The sequence below is a fragment of the Simochromis diagramma genome, unplaced genomic scaffold (assembly GCF_900408965.1).
Source record: "Simochromis diagramma unplaced genomic scaffold, fSimDia1.1 OVJJ01000344.1, whole genome shotgun sequence".
Classification (NCBI taxonomy): Eukaryota; Metazoa; Chordata; class Actinopteri; order Cichliformes; family Cichlidae; genus Simochromis; species Simochromis diagramma.
In genome coordinates this window covers 11,153,086-11,174,124 of record NW_024387375.1, presented here as the reverse complement: position 1 = coordinate 11,174,124, position 21,039 = coordinate 11,153,086, and the positions used below count along the sequence as shown (strand labels likewise).

Here is a 21,039-nt window from a genome sequence, read left to right as displayed (position 1 = left end):
TGTGTTCATGTTTCATATGGCTGAAAGAAAAAAGTATCAGCTGATATATCGGAATATCGAATTTTAAATGACAAAATACTGGCATCGGTATTGGTTTTAAAAATCCTATAAAACAGAGCTTTAGCTCTTCACTTGGTAAAGAGAATCACAGAAAATATGGACATCAAGAAATTATGTTTAAAATGGAATTTGGCTAAATGGAAAGACATTGTACCTTAATCAGTGACAGCAAAAACAAAACATTTAAAATCTATGCTAAGACAGTTAGTGAGAACCTTCACAGACACTAAGACAGTTATGATGTCACGTATAAAGCAGATAAAAAATAATTTCAAGCTCAGATGGCTTTTGTTGCAATTGTCAAACAAAGGTCAGCTTTTGATCAAGATTTCTTAATGTCAGCTTGGTGAATTAGTTATGCAGTTAAGATAACAGATTAAGCCAGTGCTCTTTGGTTTATAAACTACTGTATTTGAGTACTGATGCATTCGTGTCGCCTCGAATTTTCGGTTGACATCTCAGCTGATGGTAATGAGGGTACCGTTTGACGTCAGAGGTGTTAGTGCTGAAAGAAATTTATTTCGGCGGCATGATGTGTCCAAATTTATCAGAAAACTGGTCACTTTTTTTCTTTTTGGTTAATTCAAACAAACTGGAGGGTTTGGGGGCTGTGTCTTTTTGATGTGTCATGAACGCGCAGGCCGGGAGTAAAGTCAGCCCGGTGACGCCTCCTCACTGTAACAGAGGGCTGGAGATAAAAGGACCGACACTCACTCCTCCCACTAGTCAGTACATTGAATTACTTTGTCGGTGTAAGTATCCGTATTCACGCAGGGGAGGCTGAGTTAACAGAGAAGAGAGGGGGGAAAGAAAAACCCGGACGGAGCGGTTCAAAGATAAAGGAGACAGGAGTTATTTTAGCTAGGACATACACCGGTCACAGCGTCCGCACTCAGCCGGCATTTTTCTCCTTTGTTTTCTTGGTGAAACTTCGGCTCCTCATCCGTTACCGCTGGCACGGGGTGTCCCCGTTTGACTGTTGAGTCGGGGGCTTTTTTTTCTTTTTCAAAGGAAAAGAAACTTTTTACACGGAACCTTCGAGCCAGCTAAAAACAAATAAAGGCACCCAGAAAGGTGAGTGTATCTATCTCTAACCTGTTTTAGTTTATTTGCAGTTACACACCTCATTAAAATATGTTCCAGAGACTGTTGACCACTAGCAATCAGTCCCGTAACGTGTCGGCGGTTAAATATGAGGCAAGTCAAGTGTCCTTTTTCACATGCAGAGGTTAGAAGTGCATGCAGTCCATTAGCTATGACCATGTGCATTTACGCATCACTTACGGCATATTGGTGGATACGCCCATGGTGATGTTTTCCCATTGGAGGGGCTCGAATCATACATCAGCTGCACTCTCTTCATTATCTATTGGACAGTAAGGTTCATAATGCAAGTGGAACTAAGGAAGCTGAACACGGGGTCCTCCATCCATATGCCCAATGTGCATTTGCTGATGTGTTGTGGACTGCTCTTAGGTTACCACTTGCATAATTCATGGCACTATTATTTTTTTTCTGTTTGGAGAGGATTATTGCTGTTTGGATTTCCCTGGTGTACTACAAGAATACAAGATTACCCTCTAGATTTGTTTTATGAAGCACTTTATCGGAGGAAGTTTATTCATCTTCAGACTTTGTCCATTGGACAGCATCCATTTGGTCAACTGTTAATAACCTTCGTGGCAGCTTTAACACTTCCCCATCTGCTACTAATTACACTTTAGTAAAAAACAAAACAAACTAACACTTTCTGAACAGAAAGTGTTAACAGATGGTATTTATTTATGTCTCACAGGCATGTAAACTATTACTTTTGAAGGACTTGGAGCTTGCTTAGACGGAGTTTCAGTAAAATCAATGACTGAGACTGAGTAAAGACTTTCAAAGTGACTATGCAAGCTTTTTGGTCTCTTATGGATTAACTGTCTTTGGAGTGGAGTATGCTGATCCTGTATTTTTGAACCTCTATGGGATGGCACAGTGTAGGGGAGCTCCTTTTCTGATGGCAGCCAGAACATTATTTTTATTTATTTCTCTATTACCTTGAGGCAAAGTTATTGCTCCTCTTTCAACTGAGCAAAAGGATTTTAAAGCGATGTGTAAAAATTTAGACATAAATACAATAACCTGTACTGTTGTTTCTTTTGAAATTTTTAAGTATAAAAGGGCAGAGCTGTTTTTTTTTTTTTTTTTTTTTTTTTTTTATGTTTAAATTTTATCAAATGCTTCTCAGCTGACTGTCTCAGGTTTGTCTGGGTGGGGAAAGATATACTTCTTAATAGGGATGTGAAATTTCACATAAGTCCCAGGTTGTTTTTCTTCTTCTTTACTTACAAAAAATAAATTTATAAGTTAAAAAAAAAAAATAAAAAAAAAAAATCAGAGAATGCTTTAAGTCCTTAAATCAAACGTGTGTCTTTCAGTACCTAAGTACATCAGGGCCCAGTCAATGTGACTGTTAAAGCAGCCCCTCCACAGTAGATGCACATATTCGCTGCATTTAGTTACAGTTGGACAGATTATAAAAGTTTCACTATGAGCTGTGTGCAAAAAGGGAGTGATTCACTTTGATTCACACTGGAAGCCATTTGATATGACGTGTTGACCCGAGATCAAAGGAAGCCATATTTGCCGACTTCTAGCGAAATGACCACTGGTCAAGGGAAGTGGGTGGGACCCAAGAAAGCTCTTTCTTTAACTTCCAGGTGAACAATTAAATTGACTACTAATGAGAACCCAGGATACTGCTGGTAGACATATGACTTGGTAGTAGTTGTATCAGTTGGTCACCTAGGCAACCAGAACCTTAAATGTCTGCAAGACACCAGCAATCAGCTTCATAGCTGTCTGCAATGAGCGACTGGTTTTGATGTGGAAACCGCTTGATGGTTGGCCACTGGTTGGGGTGGGGGAAAAATCAATACAGCAGCCTATTGTGACATTGTATCAATCCAGATATTGATGTTTTATTAAATATATTTAAATTCTTTAGGAATACTATGAATATCTCATGCAATACCACCTTGGGATGATCTTAACCATTGCAACTTGTTTTGACTAAATGGTTGCCCAGAGATCAATAGTGTTCCTCACAGATAGTCCTGTTGAGAAGGCAATTGCACAGGTTGTCTGATGAGAGGCAATTGCCAACCGGATCCCATTCAGTTGTGGATTTCTAGCAGTCTGAATCTGTCTTATGGCAACATTTATGGCAGGTTTGAGTGTTATATGGAGGAAAATTTAATTTTGCAGCACAAAAAATAAAACCAAAACCAAAGTATTTTTTCTGAAGCTGTAAAAGATTTTTTATTTTTTCCCCCTCTGCCTCCTTCATCAATGTCTGTGGTCACCATGTTGCTGTCAGTCGCTTGTCATTGTTCTGTCTTGTGAACCAGAGTCTAGCTTTATTTATGTAGTATACATTTTCCTTATGAACTGAATTTTAACTGCAAATATTTATTCCATTGTTTGATGCTTCAGGTGACTGATTAACAATGGATGCCCGTTCTGAAAAGTTGTGTCGGCAGGGTGACATGTTGGGAAATGTTGCTTGTACTTCCTGACCTTGCACTCTGTGATATGTGAAAAATGTGCACAGATCATCAACTGTGCAACAGTTTGTCTTATATAGTTGTTAGGCTTGTACCTAAATTATTTGAATGGCCGATCTCTAACAGCAGATCTAAAGGCCTGTAGAAACAACATTTTTGCTGGTCGTGGACTGATATTTTATTTCCAGTTTCTCATACAAAGGACATAATATTCTTTATAACATTCCAATAAGGGGAAAACATTTTATCCATCTTTAATTGTGCTTTGGAAATGAGACAATGAACTAAATAATTCATTTTAATATATCCAAATGATGATTTTTCCTTTCTCATTTTTTCCAACATAAATTACATATATTATGTAATTTATGTTGGAAACAGCAAATATTCCTACCATTTCCTGGTTTTTATACACAGGGTCTAATTTTAATCCAGTGCCTTACTTTTACAATGAAAGATAAAATGGTCTACTTTACAACTGAAGGTAATCGGTTCAGAAGAACTGGTGACATACTGGGTCTAAGAACAGTGAAGTGTTCATTGCAGTGATTCACTTGTTTACCCTTTTCTTGTGTGTGTGTACACACACACACACACACACACACACACACACACACACACACACACACACACACACACACACACACAGAAAGTTAGTTAGAAATATTTAGAGCTTTTAAAAGAAGCTTTATGTGTTGGAGCTCTGCTCTGTGTAAAGTTGCAGTGAAAAGCTAAACACTTTGTCTGTTTGAGTGTAGTGTTGGTTATATTTCCCTGTCAGAAAATATGCCAAATATCATCAATAGCTGATATGTAGGATGTATTATCTGAAAGCTCCATACATGAGAGAAGAAAGGAAAATGTCATTGGTGCTGTAAAGCTAGAAGGAAACCACATATCAAAGTGTATGCTCTGAACTCATAGTACCCATAGGGAAAAATGTTGTCATTCATTTGTTTACTCACTGAAGCTATAGCAAATGTTTAATGCAAATGTAATAGATAACTAAGTTGGATTAGGATTTAGATTTAGGGGGAAAAATGAAACACTGTTTGTACAAAGCTGTATGTGATACATCCAGAAGACTATAATTTCCATAGCACTTCATATTGCAACCAATTTTTCCTCAAATTTCTGGGTGTTTTTCCCCAATTGTTGAACAGACTTGCTGTCTGTAATGGAGCAGATGTTGGCAAACCCAAGGGTGGAATTTGTGCTGAAGAGTTTTGAATCTGTGCTGGGTTGGAAGTTTGAGGTTTTTGCCTGTTGTAGCTTGCTATGGAACTGTAGTTGACTGGTAATAAAAATGTATTTTTTAAACAAGTTTGAAATGCACAAGCATCACAAGAATCTGTAGTTGTTTCCCTTATATTTAGACATGAACATGGTTTGTACCAGCTCTGGATGGTGACATAGTCAGATTACCTATTTAGCAGATTTGCATTTGCAGAAAAGTCAAATCAAGCATTGATATTTGGAATGCAAGTAGCAACATCCTGTTGTTACATGGACATGTCATGAAGCCACTTCATTAACTATAGCTTTTGATGAATTCTGGTTAAATAAGAGGCTGCTAAAGGGCCTGCCAGAAAATTCAGAAAACTTCTGCTTTCCTACGTGTCATCTTATTTGCGGAGAAAATTTCTGTGACTTCTCACCATCGTTAAGCTTTGAACATACACAAGTATGGAAGGATCTGTGTAGGTCTCAATAACGGCTTTCTGTGAATTCTCCAACTTCTTGATGGGACTAACTGTGTTTGCATCCTCCAATTCCCAACAGACGAGAAATTAAGACGAGAACTACTCATCAAGTGAATTTTATCCTGGCCTTAACTCCCAGAGGAAGACTGGGGGCTTTGGTGCACCGTCTTTCCTAGTTTACAACTTGAACTCTGTTCAAAGCCCAAAACGGCACGTTATTTTATCAGAGCAATTGTAGTTTCTTGACGGAAGTCTGTTTTGTCATGTGCAAGCAAAAACAAAATGTACATTTCATTTCATATCTTTAGTGCCTCAGGTTATCATCTAATCTAAAATTATCATCTAATCTTATTGGCTGAAAACTCAGTTCAGTAGTGTTTTCCATTTATTTCTTGTTGCAAAGTAGTTATGTCACCTATGTTTAATCATCCCAAATTAAAGCAGCTAAATGTTCACCACCATGGCGGCATTGGCTTGCTTGTTCCTGCCTCTCAGCTTCAGATGGCAGTCACAGTGGAGGACAGAGACGGGTGTGATGTCAACACACAGATGGTGGAGAAGGGCCCCGTGCAGACTTACAGATGGCACCTTGATACCACATTGTAGTCCAACTACTTATTTTTTTTTCTTTTCCTGCTTCCCTGTGGAAAAACACAGTGACTGAAGAGGTCTGAGTGAACTAAGCTAATTGTGTGGTCTGTACCACCAAACAAGAGTATTATCTCTGCATGGCATGGACATCCTTGTTAGCTGTTTATGTTCCAGGTCACGGTATCAGTTCTGAAACCTTTAAAGTGGTGATACTGCAAGCTGAATAATATTATAAATTGTTAAGAAAAAAAAGAAAGCATAAAAGAAATATTCCCAGGCTGAAAAGTGCTCGTCACAACTGGATGTCTGTTGCCTTTGGCTCCTTTCTCACAGTACATTTCGCAGATGCAGTAAATGGACTATTACCTTATCACTAGGCATTAGAGGAGAGTTATTCAAGGATAACTTTATATATTTTCCTTTTTCATTACTAGGCTCACGGGTCATTTTAATGAATTAATTTTATCTTTGAAAGCTGAAACATTCTATTTAATGGAAGCTTCTACATGCTGGGCACAGAACCTTAAAGCCTGGCTTTCATTCAATATCGAAGCTTTGATTAAATCCAGATGAAAGTGAGACTGTAAAGCTGCTTATAAGTCACTCTGCTTCATATAAGATGGGATCCAGATGTCATACACTGCAAGCAAACTTTGACAAAAGAAACAACACGCTCTTGTTCTTTTCCTTTGCCTTTCCCAAAGCATCCTTTGTAGTTCTGCAATTTTGTTGCTGCTTTCTTTCCTTTTTTAAAACACACAAGCTGTGTTTTTGTAGAGATGTTTTTACCTACTTGTTCTTTTCTTGTTCTCTTTTTGAGCCACCAAAATGCTGACACTTTTCTTCAAGTGTAAAGCCACTTTAGTCTAGCTTACATGTTCTCGTTCTCCCCAAGATGGAATATAGTCACTTTAGCTATTCTCTGACTCGTACCATCATTATGTTAGCATTACACTGAGTCATGCTTTGTTTTTTACTTATTGGTAGATGTTAGCATGCTAATATGTTAAACTGAGATGGGGAATGTGGTAGATGGTACGTCTACTTGATAGTTGTTAAAAGCATTTCAGCACTTTTACATTTGCCACATGAAACCACGATATTTAACTTTGAAGTTTGGACTTCTTGTGAATTTTTGTGTGCGTATCCTGGACACAGTCATAAAACTCCATCCTCATAGCTCTTCAGAGCTTGACACTGTTCTGTGGTATTGACCTCCTATTCTGGATGCTCCTCCTCATCCTCGAGACATCTGAAATCACATGCTGTCCTAAGGTTGATGCGAAAGCACAGTGCATGTATACATTAAGCAGACAGGAGTCGGTGTGCTCTTTATTTTAATGTGGTAATTATCCAAACCCACAAACAATCAGCTGCCTAACCAGTCGCAAGGCAGATGAGAGGACGGTACTGTCACATCACAACAGGAAGGAGTTCAAATCCTACAAGGTTGACTGAGATGTTTCTTTTCGATATTTGGTTCTTTCAAAGTGTGGATAAAAACGGGTGTTTAGGTGGCGTGCTTTCCATATATATTCTACTATTAGGTCACCTTTAGGCCATGTAGAACGCTTCATACTGCAGCTGAAGCCCACTCCTTATTCTTACCTACGTTTTTTAAAAAAATGGAACGTTACTTGACCCGTTTACTGATGCATCACTTGACCCTACTTAACACCTTGTTTTGCCCGCCCTGAATTGAGTGGGGAGATTTTTCTCTGTGCTTGTGCTCCCTTGTTTTGCTCAAATAATGTAATGACAATAATGTCGCTTCCTCTTTCCGCTTTCAGTGTTCTAATTAAGAGACACTGATGGACTGTGATTAAATCAATTATTTTTCATCTGATTATTACTGACCTATATTTTTGCAGATTGATGAGCTGTCAGTTTGAAGAGCACTGCATTGTCTGAATGTTTTTGCACCCCACCCCCACTGGCTCTACTAATTCTTCTATTTGCTGCTGAAATGATTGAAATACATCCCTTCTTTCAATACGTCCTCTATCTGACTTTCAGCCAAAGTAATACTCCGAATTAGCTCAGCTCTGGAGCTGGTCTTTTAAATCTCAGGCTTTATTGCAGAAAAATGCTGTGTTGTCTTCATCTGTTAAACTCAGTTGGACAACAGTGGAAAAATAATCATTCCAATGCCATTCATTCCAATCGCGTCCAATCACGAAGGAATATGTCACTCACAGGAGCTCAGTGAATTCCAGCATGATGCTGTGATAGGAGGCCACCACAAGTCCAGTTGTGAGATTTTCCCTCTACTCAGTCGACTGTTGGTGGCATAACAAAATGGAAGGAACTGGGAACAACAGCAAGTCATAAGAAGAGTTGCAGATGTTATAGTTGCAAAGTGTAGGCCCACACCATGTTAAACCCTATGGATTAAGAAAAGAGACTTAAGTTCATATGCGTGTGAAGGGCAATAAGTGTACCTAAGCGCCTGCAACTTCACATTGCATATCATTCGTCCGAGCAGGTGTGGAGGAGGAGCGAGTAAGTAGAGCTGTAGGCCTTAAGCGGCAGGGAGCATGGACAAGGTGGGAGAGCACCTTGCAGCGCAAGGTCACCTGGGCAAACATCATGCAGGCAGACTTCCACCGGATCCGATTCCTAGTGCAGGCAGTATACGACACTCTGCCAAGCCCAGCAAACCTCCATCTGTGGGGAAAGAGCGAGACACCTGCCTGTCCCCTGTGCTCTGGAAGAGGGACCCTAGAACACCTCCTTAGCAGCTGCCCAAGGGCCCTGGCCGATGGTCGGTATCGTTGGCGGCACGACCAGGTGCTCAGAGTAGTTGCTGAAAAGATTGCCTTAGCAATCAGCACCAGCAAGCATCATCATGCTCCGAGGAAGGCAATCTCTTTTATTAAGGCTGGAGAGAAACCCCAGGTGCGCCCACATTTGACAACTGGCCTTCTCAACACAGCCTCTGATTGGCAGCTACAGGCTGACCTGGGTAAACAACTAAAGTTCCCTCAGAACATTGTAAAAACATCACTCCGGCCAGACTTGATAATTATTTCTGAGGCCTCAAAACAGCTGATCATGCTGGAACTCACAGTGCCCTGGGAAGAGCGGATTGAGGAGGCTAATGAAAGGAAACGAGGAAAGTACCAGGAACTAGTGCAAGAGTGCAGGGGAAGGGGCTGGAAGACTTTCTATGAGCCCATAGAAGTGGGTTGTAGGGGCTTTGCAGGACGATCACTCTGCAAAGTCCTAGGCCGGCTGGGCGTGGCTGGGGCAACCAAGAAGAGGGCCATCCAGGCTGTGAGTGAAGCGGCAGAGAAAGCCACAAGGTGGCTGTGGATTAAGAGGGCTGATCCGTGGGTAGCTACTGGTACGCAAGTCGGGGCCTGATCACCCCCGGCTGGGTCGCCTGGGCGAGGGTGTATGATGTTGTGAGACCCGAAACACCTGATGACCCTAGGATACATCACTGAAGATGCGTACCAGTGCATCCAGGAGATGTGTCTTTATAATCACCAAATGTTACTGACAGTATCTCTGGTCAGCGCATTAATTTTTGCTTTCACCTTGACAACAAACTCTCAGACTGTCGTGCTGTTTAACATGTCCTGTTTAACTGCTATACGATTATAATGCATTTTCCAAAGTCCTCCTAATTCTATTCATCTAATTTAATAATTCTGTCTGTTTCAAAATTGGGGTACATTATGGGGCAAATTATGACTTGTTCAAAATGTTGGTCATGAGCAGGAAAAACCTCAAAGAGCCTTTATTTGAGCTTTGTTTGTGCTGTTTTCCTCTTTTCTCAGGCCAGAATGTTCTGGCGTCAGCGACTCTCTACTCATGTGTTGAATATGCAGCTTTGCTTTTGTTTTTTGTTTCTTCATCTTGATATAAGCTTGAGAGCACTAGGGGAGCGTGAACACTGAAGCATGTTACTGAATATGCAACAGCCATAGGCCTTTGCTTATAGGTGAAACTACATTAATTCTCATGAATACATGAAGGAATAGGCTTGAGGTCACCATGCTGACTTCAAATGACCTTTTGTGTCCCAGCTGAAATGAGATCTGCTTCCTTTTTTATTTTTATTTTTTATGATTTTAGTATGTTTGCCCACAATTACTAAATGATACCAAGTAAATACATTCACCAGCTGTTGGTGAACCTTCTGTCACACTACACACACGTTTTTATCTTAAGGAGTGCTAAGGATGAAAAGTACTTGTAAATCATTACTAAAGTGTAACTGTTGTTCTTAGCCAAGTGCTGTTATTGTCTTACTAATGCATGTTGTGCAGTCTCAATTAGTATCTCTATACATTAATCACAATGTACCAGAATCTGTTGGTTGGAGTTATTTTCCCCTTGCGTCACCTGAACAGTTGGTTTACATAGTCATGGGCATAAACACAGAAATTAAACAGTCAGTCAACTGGCCTGTTCTAACATGTCTCCAGATTTTTGGTTTCCCAGGAAACTCACCAGCCTCTTTCTCACGGTAATAGGAATTTGACATGCGTGCGCGTCTTTTCAGATGTCACATAACCTGGCTGATCTTTACATTAGGCAATTTAAGACTTGCAGAGGTTTCAATGCAGTGTAATGCAGGGAACTATTTGGCTTTGTTATATTGTTTCTACTTTAATCATTATTTGTATTATTAATAAATATATAAATGTGAACAACATTGCACTGTTAACCTGTGAATCAGATGTGGTAAACACTGGAATCTTGTGATGCAGGTCTGTCATTAAAGTGCACAGGAAGTCATGGGGTTTTCTTAACAGTAAGCAGCAACAATGATTTGTTTATATTAAACACAAGAAAAGGAGGGTGTCAGAAATGTTGTTTGAAGCGCAATTGATCTTCCGTGGCCTAAATGCAAGACCTCTAGAATGAACTAGCTTTAACAGCTTTGATGTCAGTGCTCTCCCTTTGCTCCTTATAATAGGCTTTATCACCCATTAGCAAAGTCTCCATGGAGCTCAGTTACTAGGTATCTATTGCACATCTCAATAAGCATGTCAGAGTATTGGAACATGACATGCAGCTGCAGTTTTTGCATTGTCAGAACTTCCTGGACCTCCTCTTGTTTCATTATGTATGTAACCCTTGGGTCATCTACTGAAAAGTTTGAGTGAGCATTTTCTCTGCATTCTCAGCAGGTCCATCCTCACTAGCTATCTTGTTTTGGGTTTTTTTTTTTATTTTGGTTTTTTTTTTTTTTTTTTTTTTTTTTTTTTAAATGGTCTTGATTACTTTGCAGCAGATGTGTAGAGGCAACCCCCCCCCCCCCCCCTTTTTTTTTGTTTTGTTTTTGTGAAGTATCTTTTTAAGAAAATATTATTCACAGTTAGCAGGTTTGCGTTTGGTCTTGCAGTTCTCTGCTGCTCGGTCTCTTTCAGTTCCCTGACCAAAGGAAGACGATGTTTTCTGCTGGGAAACTGCTGAAGCATTTCCTCTCCCTGCTGACTGTTTTCTCTGGGTGTACTTCTGATTGGAGGAAATGAGGCAGCAGAAAAGAAGATGGTAAAAGCTGTTTAGGGGTTTTTCCATGCACCCCTCTCATGTTCTCCTCCTCTCCACACAAGTTCAGACACCTTGTGACAGACAGTAATGGCAGGAAGTCTGCTTCTCGTGTGACGAAAGCTTTGAGCACTTGTTGACTTTGCCGCTTAATCTGTTTGAGTCCAGAATGAGGCCATTTAGGTGACAGGATCTGAAAAGTTGCTCTATTCTTCTGATGTGTTGCTAAATATGCAGAAAGCTCTGTTCTTCTTACTGTGTAATTTTTGAAAGATTTTAATCAAAGTTTCAGTTTTTGTGGCTCGGTTGTTGTGTCTGTGACTCAGTGAGTCACTGTGACAGGGCAGCCCACACTGCTTATGGTGGTTACATTTCCACACCTACTGTGGTCAGAGGTGTCACATCCATGTTGGCAAAATATGATAGTGTAGCTCCAGTCTTGGCTGAACATGTATTCAGTCTGTGGTGAACATCACGACTTGTGCTGTAATTAACTAGGCTTCACTAATTCATTGCGTCTTATTTAAGAATTAATTGTGTCCACTGGGCTGTATTTGGCTGATGAGTTTTTGCTAAGACATTATGCTGATAAAGGGATTAATGGAAGAGCATTTCTTTCTTTTATTCAGGCTTGAGGAGATGAGCGATGGGGGTATTTAACCCCAAAGTGAAAAATGCATAAGCCTTCCATTTTAAGGTGACAAATCTGTGCTCTCGGTGCTGCTCCATCTACTTACGATGATATCATTCATCAAATAGGTGGAATTCTAAAGGCCCGTTTGATGTTTATCTCAACTAAAGTAGTTATGGCGTGTAATATTTTTTTGACTTTGAGAGTACAAGTGGATGTAACACTTTCATGAATGGAAGCTTTTGGGGGTAAACAAGTTATGACATCAGCCTTTCCTGTAACAACATGGAGGTGTTTCTGTGGCAACCGGTTGGAACATTATGTCAACAAAGAGATGGCATGACAGTGCTGAAAGTGTTTTTTAGTTTGCCTTTGTGATCACACCAAACTTTGCTGTGTCAGCTTCACATTTGTTTTCCTGTCTTAAAGGCTTGGTCGACAAGCCCAAACATAAATCCATATTTGTTTTTTGTTCCAGTGTCGGCAGCAGCAATGTGAAAAGCAGCTCTTTTCAGAATCTCGAATTGTTTGAATTCTGTTCATTTAAAAAATATTAATTAAAATCATTTGTTTGTTTTGAGTCTTTGGCGCTTGAACTGTGTAATTCCACTAACTGAACTGAAACTCCAAACCGCTGTGGGTTTTTGTTACAATCCCCAGCTGACATTTTGAAGATGTCAAAAGTGTGTGCGTGTGTTTTCCTCACTGAAGAGCTGAGCTGAATTTTGATTTTGATGCCTTTCTTTTCTTTTCTTTTTTTTTTTTTTTAGTCATTTTGACCAATCTACACTGTGCCTGATTTCAGCTAAAGCTGCTTACTACTGCTATTTTTCCACATCAACTTTAGAAAGTGTTTGGGCAGTGAGTTGAAGCATGTGAGAGGTTCCTTTCTCATGTGTATCACACAATGGGACATAATCCAATTTGCATTCTCTCTCACTACTAGAAATACTGCGGTTTAACAAAAACATGCAGGAGGTGGGACACATGGGATTCACTCATATGACCTACGCTATTTCTGCTTATGAGATTGTACTCATAAGCTTGTAGGTTAAAGACTGTTTAATGTAAGACTTTTTTCCCACATAACTCTCTACTGATTAATGTCCTTTTTTTTTTTTTTTTTTTTTTTTGTTAAGAAAAAAAAAAAAAAAGGGCTGCATGTTTCAACAGAAAATGTTTTTTTTTCAAAACTGCTTATCAATTAGGACCCTTTTTGTTTTTTTTTATAAACAGACTTGATGTGTCGTGTGTCGTGCCAGCAAAAGAACCTGAGACATTTTTCAGTTTCAATTCAATGTGTTTGTGCATTTGTGCGCACACACAGGATGACGCAGAGTAGCAAGTGGTCAAGTGAAGATTGTGTGAGGGTCCACGAAGAAGCCAAACGTCTTACGTTAAGGCCACATTATCTGTATGTACACCCCTCCAGAATCTGGCCAGAATAGCAAGTATTCTCTCTGGCTCTCTGTTAACATTACTGCTGCACCCCTGATGACAACACATTGGCTTTAATGTGCAGGCAGGTGGCAATTCACTTTCTTTTTTTCTTTTTTTTAATGTCATGACCAAACATGTCAGACTCTTTGCTGCCTCAAAATGAGGATTTTTATGCCATTAGTGTTTTGGCAGATTTGTAGATATTTTTCCGTAATTATACTCCTAATCATGTCCTTACAAGGCTCTGATCTCTTTCAACTTGGCAGACATGGTTTGAGAAGAAATGTCACTTATAATGGCCATGGCAGCATGAAATAGTGCTCAGTCTGATCAAGGTCTAAATCCCTTGGGCTGCTTTGCAGCAGAGAGGCTGGCTGCAAAGTAGTTTGATTTTGGCCAATATACTGGTGCAGTATAAGGTGATTAATGAACACACCTGTGCATTGTGTTGGACACAAGAAGTGAGTCTTTGTAATCATGTGATCTCTGTGCCTGGTTTTATTTGACAGCAATAATTTTATATCAGTCATTGAGTAATTATATTAACTGTGCAAGTATCAGTGAATTGATTTTCATTTCTTCAACACAGTACAAGCAATGAATTTGACAAGTACAGATCTTCAGACAGTCGATAACCTTTAGCATGACTAACTGTCCTGTAAGAGTACAGATTTTTTTTTTTTTTTTTTTTTTTTCCTTATGAAAAAATGTTTGGCTTGTTAATATATAATACTTATACAAAAGGCTTGTAAACAAAGCTGCTGCATTGGAGAAGTTACATTTAACACTTTTCATTTTAACCCACAAATCATTTATAACACACTGACTGACAGTCTTTGCAGTCCTGCTGGGGTGAGCTAGATTCATTATTGCCTGGGTCTAGCCCACCCTTTTCAGAGCAGTTTCGCTAATAACAGGAAACGTGGCCCATGCTGTAGATGCTAATGAGCAGCTGTCCAGAGACTGAGACAGCCTGATTACAGCAGGAAGAGTGCAGAATTACTGCATGTACTTGCATTTGAAACATCAGATGCAAGTACGCTACACACTAGCAACCGCTGCAAGGAAAAAGGAATATAACTAGCTTGAAGCAAGTCTGCATCTTGCTGTAGCCTCTTATTCATGTTTGTTTGCCTCTCATCGACACGGCTTGTTCACCCTGCCATTATATATGCATCATTTGCTGCTTTGAAAACACAAAGTTGCACTTTCAACCCCAGATTTGGTTGATGTGTGTTTTGCAGCTGCAGCACAACAGGCTCCATCGTGTCCCTGGAGAGTGAGGTAAACTTGTGATAACAGTCCGCACCGCTGTAATATCATTATTGTTATTATAGCTGATTACAAAGTCTTGGTGGTGAATCAGCAGCAGGCTCATTGGTGAGGATTACTCATAACTCTAGTTATTCACACACAACACAGACTAGTCTTGCCTACCATGTTTACTAAAACGACATCAGACAAGGATGAAAGGAAAATCAAGACTTTTTTTTTTTTTTTTTTTTTTTTTTTTTTCCTTCTGAAGTATAATGTGCCTTGCTACTCCACCATGGTTTGTAGCCTTATTAATAGTGAGTGCTGGCAGTGTAAGACTTTCAGATAAGGTGCCCAATGATGCAGAGACCCCCTGTTTTTATAGCACATTATAAAAAAATAAAGTGGTAGTGAGGACAATCATGTTGCTTTACCTGGAGGTTTAGTTGACATTTTGACCTTTTTAAAGTTTCCCAGAGGTTGAAAGGTTTTTGCTAAAATGTCACAGTTGTATTATTACACGTACACTTGTTGGTATTGCTTTTGCATTTCCTCGTATTGGCCTGATTAATGGGAGAGGTGGTGCCTGCACACTGCCTTGTCCCAGACCTATTATAAGTGGGTGATTATATTCATGTTCTTGGTCATGTGATGTTCAATAGATAATCACCTTACCAATGTTCTTTGCCATGTTTTTTCCTTGATCATATTGATGAAAAGCTGCTAGCAGTCCCAGTTGTCATTGGAAACATGCACAAGGTCTTAATTTGAAGCTGTGCTTTTTATCAGGACGAGCTTTTCAAGGCAGCATGTGTTTTTTATTAAAGTGCCAGACATGTTACTCCATTTGTTCCATGGGTTGTCAAACACAGCCTTTGTGGTTTCAACAATTTGTTGCTGCGTTGTTTGCTTCAATATTAACGCTGTTTGTAATTTCTCACAGGATCCTTCGCAGCCAGTGGGATGTTAGAGCTCTGGAAGCCGGACTGACTGAAGGAGCATGGTGAAACACCAACCCCTCCAAGTCTATGAGCGCCAGCTTTGTTTGTCATGCATCACTGGGATCTATGGTTGCAGATGGAAACGCTATCAACGCTCCCATGATGACACCACCAAGGTGAGAGGCCCTTTATTAAACAATGCAGAAACCTTACCATTTCTGTACAGTACATATTGCTATCCATGAGTTCCTTTCTGTAAAAGAGTAATGCCTCACACTGTACCATAGCACATAGTTCAGGACGTAGTACATGTTTGTTACACTGCAAAGATTTCAAGTGTCCAACAAAAAGGGATTAAAAAATCATTTGTAGTCACCATCACTTTGTCAGTGTGGGATTATGTAAAGAAACAGCATAAAACTTGGACAAAATAAATCCATAGAAGCGTGAATACTTTCCGAAGTTGATTGGGACAACCTACCTGGCGAGTACCACGCAAACCAAGGTTTATTTGACATTACCTTCACTGTCCACTGTCAATCTGGTGCCGAGTGTTTATTGCACTACTTAGCAACTCTGCTTATATTGTGTGGGGGGCAAGTCAGCTGCTGTATGCCAAGAATGGAAACAACTTGGGCAGAAGCTCCCAGAGGCTGACTTCATGGTCGTTATGTTGGCCTAGCTGGAGCAACAAATATTACAGTAATGTCACAGTAGGTTGATTCTGTTTGACTGCTGCAACCCCCAGAGACTGTCATCCACTACCTTTGTTTGCTAGCTAAGCACTGACAATTCAGCTGACGTTACCTGTTTCAGAGTGTTAAGATGGGCTGCTGCATACCAACAACACGAGACTGACCTAACCAAAACTCTGCTGATGTGACTGGGAACCATATTTTTTCTATTAATTGTAACATAGTCAGAGTTATCATTCATAACATTCCTAATACACTTTAGGGAAACCTCTGAGACAGGAGCACGCTACATGAATTAAAGGCTTTGTTGTCAGATTCAGTTCAGTGTTTCCTAATTTTATTACAGAGTTGCTGCTCACACAGGTTCTTTTGACTATAAAAAGTCAGGTTACACTGAAATTAAAGTGAAAGGAAAAATTTGCAGTTTTTGGGATAGCCTGCATTCAAACCCATACAGATCATAGAATGACACCATCACAGTAATTGCGACCTGTTTATTTACAGTGTATTCTCAGGTTTGTCTAATTGTTTTAGAGATGCATACTAACGACACTAGCAGCCAGTCTGTTAATTGAAAGAATGACATTTGACTGACCTGATTTTTTTTTTTTTTTTTTTTTTTTTTTTTTTCCCCCATTCTAACAGAGCTTTTGTTTGTATAGAAACTCTTATGATGGCTGGATTAGTGTATAGATTTACATAACACTGTGTACAAGAAGGACATCAGTAGGAAATGGAGTCAGTGCTGTCCCTGCTCTCATTCTTTGTTACAAGAGAATTTGAAGCTGTTCACGCACTCACGTGTGCCAGCGCACAGTTGTGGATGAATGAGATCCGATCATCTTGTTCTGTGCGCAATTTATTTTACCAAGGTCAGTTTCCCACAGTCCTTAGAGAATTTCACTCCCTTTCCACAAACAAGGTTTTCTGTTATTTATTGCTTAGTAATTAAACTCACTTACTTGGCTTTTTTATAGATCTTCCAGTGACCTTCAACCTACATTTTTAAGAGTAGCATCTTTATTAAAAAGTTGGCATTTCTCCTTAAAGTTTAATTGCTAAGTTTAAAAGTTATTATTATTGTATTGCTACAGTAATGTGGTGTGGGTTTTTTCTTTCTTTCTTTTTTCCTCACAGCCCTGAATAACAAGCTGGATGTGTAGGAGTTTTTACATTTTCTGTTGAATATACTACTGAAAAAATGCATAAATCCTATAAAACTGTTCTTATTCTTCCAAAGAGGTGTGCTTTTATATCCACACCATGATCTCCAAATACCCTAATTTACATACTAAGAAAAATACATGTGACCATATTATGTCCTTGCTGGCTTCTCCCTCATTCAATAACCTTGAGCTTTCTATGGTCAAGCTTGAAGTTATAATACTCCATTGTTTCTACCTGTATGTCATCACATACACTCTGCACCCTTTTTTTAAATTTTAAAAAAGGTTGAATTAGATTTTGTGCGCGTGTTATTATTGAACTTCAAGCCTGTCACGTAAAGAAAACCCTGCAAGCATTCTGTAGAAGGGTCTCATTTATCACTGACAGGTCAGCAGACCTTGGGGTCAAAGTCATTTGTAAGTATAAATGCCTACATGGGGAAAAAAACATTTTAAATAATTTAATTTTGAAGGCTCATTTGGCTCATTTTTATAAAATTGCAGCACCATTAATATTAGCTGGATGCCAAAAGTATTGCATAAGGTGACCTTTCTTTCTGCTATTTTGGAAGGACACTTGGGTTATGTTGCTCCAACAGACTCAAACACACAGCACATGTCTTTGTTTACATTCATTTATTTATGCCCATATAATATACTCTAAACTGGCAGAAACAAAGGGCACAAGCGGACACACACACACACACACACACACTCTGATGTGAGCAAATTACCTATATAAACCTGTTTAGGTGTATAAGTAAACACACAGGAAGGCAAAAAGGGTATATTTACCCGCATTTCATAAATGGAATACACTGGACCTCATTTTTCCTCCTGTTTGGAGGGACCTGGACACAGTGTAGCTCTGTTTCCTGTTACAAGCACAAATGAATAAATGTTGCCAAGTCAGCACCCCCAATCCCCCAAGGTGCTCATCCTTTGTTTTGAGCCTGTGGTGCTGGGTAGCACTTATCTTGACTCCAGTGCAAAAATGGACCCTTCAGTCTATTTTAATTCATTTGGATTCATTTAATATTTAAAATTGTTAGTGCTGATACTGGAAAAAAATTACTGTTGATTTCCATAGAGAATGTTTCTTAGCTTACGATGTGGTGATTTCATAAAAAACTGCACCTTCACTGATCTCTGTAAGCAAACTGCGACTTGGAGCTGGTGTCAGGTATGTGTAACTGGACCTCAGCGAATCACAGGAGCTTGACAAGCAAGCAACAACTATAGACCCATTTATAATCCACAAGTGGGTTGTGTAGTTTCTCTCCCTTTTTCATCTTTGTTCACTCTAATGAGTCGTTCGGGTTGACTGGCTACCTTAGTGACGCTGCCTCCTGTCTGTTCAAGGTGCTTTGTAGGAAGACTGCCAACGTCACACAGTGCAAGCCGATCTGGCCTCTCAGTAATAATTGAAAGTATTTCCATCTAGCCAGTCTTTACAATTCAGTGGGACAAAGGCTTCAAAAATAGAAGCAAAGCTTTGATAATCTTGTGGTCTACATTTGCCCTGGCTTGTGAAATACTGGACAGGAGCTAGAGCTAGCAGTTACTTGAAGCGATTGCTGCTCTGCAACATTGAATTTTTGTGCTAGCAGATAAAAGGGGAAGATATTTGAAGACTGAACAGTATTAGATTATAATAGTTGTTCCTTTTCTTTGGAACTGATGAAAAGCAGCTTATTTTTACGAGTTTTAGTTTTTGGACCAGTGATTTGACAGACTAGACATTTAACATTAGTCTGTTTGCAGCATTGGACCAGTTTGTCCGTCTCCTACGCACTTGTTGGATTAAATATATGTGCAGTGTATTTCTGTTCTGGACTGTTGCCTTGGACATGAACATTTTGCAGATATCTTTTTTTCCTCTGCATTTACAGTCCTTCTTTTTTTTTTTTTTATGGCAGACTCAAATTATTATTGTTAAGGAAGTGAAACAAAGTACCGCAACTCTGCTAACATACTTACTTTATCTGCTTTGATTAGAAAATCCTTGAACTTCTTCCCAGTGTGTGCGTCCTCACCCCTGTGATCCAAACAGTGACTTTTCAACAAATTCTAAAATGTGTGGCCTCCTTCAAACAAGTAACATCTAGTAAATGTCTAAAGTTAGAGCTATTGGACAGTGACACATAGTGTATATCTGCTTCTGTACACAGAGGATTTTAAATCAATCAGCATGTAATTGAAGTGCATTCTTTGTTTTTTAGGATTTTTTTTTTTTTTTAACATGGTCTCCTATCCAGACCTTCCTATGGTTGGAAACATGTTTGAACATTTGACATTTTACTGATCTACAGGGTTGAGATGGGTGTACTTCATGTTTCAGGAAGAAATGCTGGCTGTGTGTACATTTCTCATATATGCAAAATTACTTAAACTGAATCTTGTGTATGGAATTAGTTTTTTTTTTTATGATAAAAGTAGTAATGTGGCCTTGAATTATTTTTTCCCATTCATGCTATTGGCAGGCTGGTAATATAGCTGCATTTTAAAATGCTTACTCGGCTTGTGTGAAATGTCAGAGACTTAACTGGATCTGCTCAGGAATGTGACAAGTGACTGAGATGTTATGTCCAGTGAAGATGGCGGCAAGGAGAGCGTAGCATGTTAGGTTGGAGTTTACAGGAAAAGGGTTTTTTGGGGTTTTTTCTGCCTGTATTGATCTGTGGTAGCAGAAGGAAATTAAGCAGCATCCTGCAGTGTTGGCATGTTTAATTGCAGCATACTGTGTCAAGCTGCCATGTCTAATTAAATGTATCATTTAATTGTTTCTTGCAGAGCCTGACCAATGTCTAGGAAGTAAATAAATCTGATATCTGTTGAATACATTTGGTGACACAATATGCAATATATCCAAAGCATAAAAAAACAAAAAACAGACTAAAGTTGTGACATTGGGCAGTTGGATTAGCTTTTTTCTTTTTTTTAATCAATCTGTAATGTAAATGTGTACTTAAGAGAAGTTGTCATTAACACCAGAAATAATCTGAGCAAATAGAGTGAAATCCAGAGCACAGCAGCCAAAAATGTTCCAGGCCTGAGGAGGTGAAGCTGCAGACAGAGGAGCAGAGGAGACGGGCTGCAGGTTCGGTGATCAAAGCAGATTTGGACAAGATGATGAATTTTGACTGTGTAACTTTCACAATAATTATTTAAATGTTTCTTTCTTTTTGTAGCTCGGTCAATTTAAGATGTAGTCTGTGAGAATGTGTAGTTCAGTCTGTCTCAGAGTGTGCACTCTGTTTTTGTACAGTATTTATTTTAATGTCACAAATGATCAAAATTAGTTTTTAACTTGTGTGTTAGTTATTTTGGTACATCTCCTCTTATTTATTAAATTTTTAGGGATTACATTAGATTGTGATCTCAAATACTTGTTTTTGTCAAATCTTAATTAAAATTTGACAAATGAAATGAAAATGAACAACTTGAAGAAATTAACATATTTGCTGTTACTGCTGTTGTTGTTGCAGGATGGGGTCACAAT

The 21,039-nt window shown here is 39.2% G+C and overlaps 1 protein-coding gene across 5 annotated transcripts in view; it reads left to right on the top strand.

Annotated features, from left to right (window-relative positions):
• The first annotated feature begins 749 nt into the window (after positions 1-749).
• The window catches only part of gdpd5b (glycerophosphodiester phosphodiesterase domain containing 5b), a 40,698-nt gene continuing 20,408 nt past the window's right edge, over positions 750-21,039 (top strand). For 2 of the 5 annotated variants that reach the window (XR_005692695.1, XR_005692694.1), the window contains exons 1-2: positions 753-1,134; positions 15,679-15,852. Coding sequence is in view for 3 of the 5 variants with exons in the window: in XM_040008614.1 (XP_039864548.1) it covers positions 15,736-15,852 (117 nt within the window). In the remaining 2 variants the exon portion in view is untranslated. Of the gene's footprint in view, positions 1,135-15,678; positions 15,853-21,039 lie in introns of all 5 variants that reach the window. The other 3 variants (XM_040008614.1, XM_040008615.1, XM_040008616.1) reach the window with 3 other exon arrangements.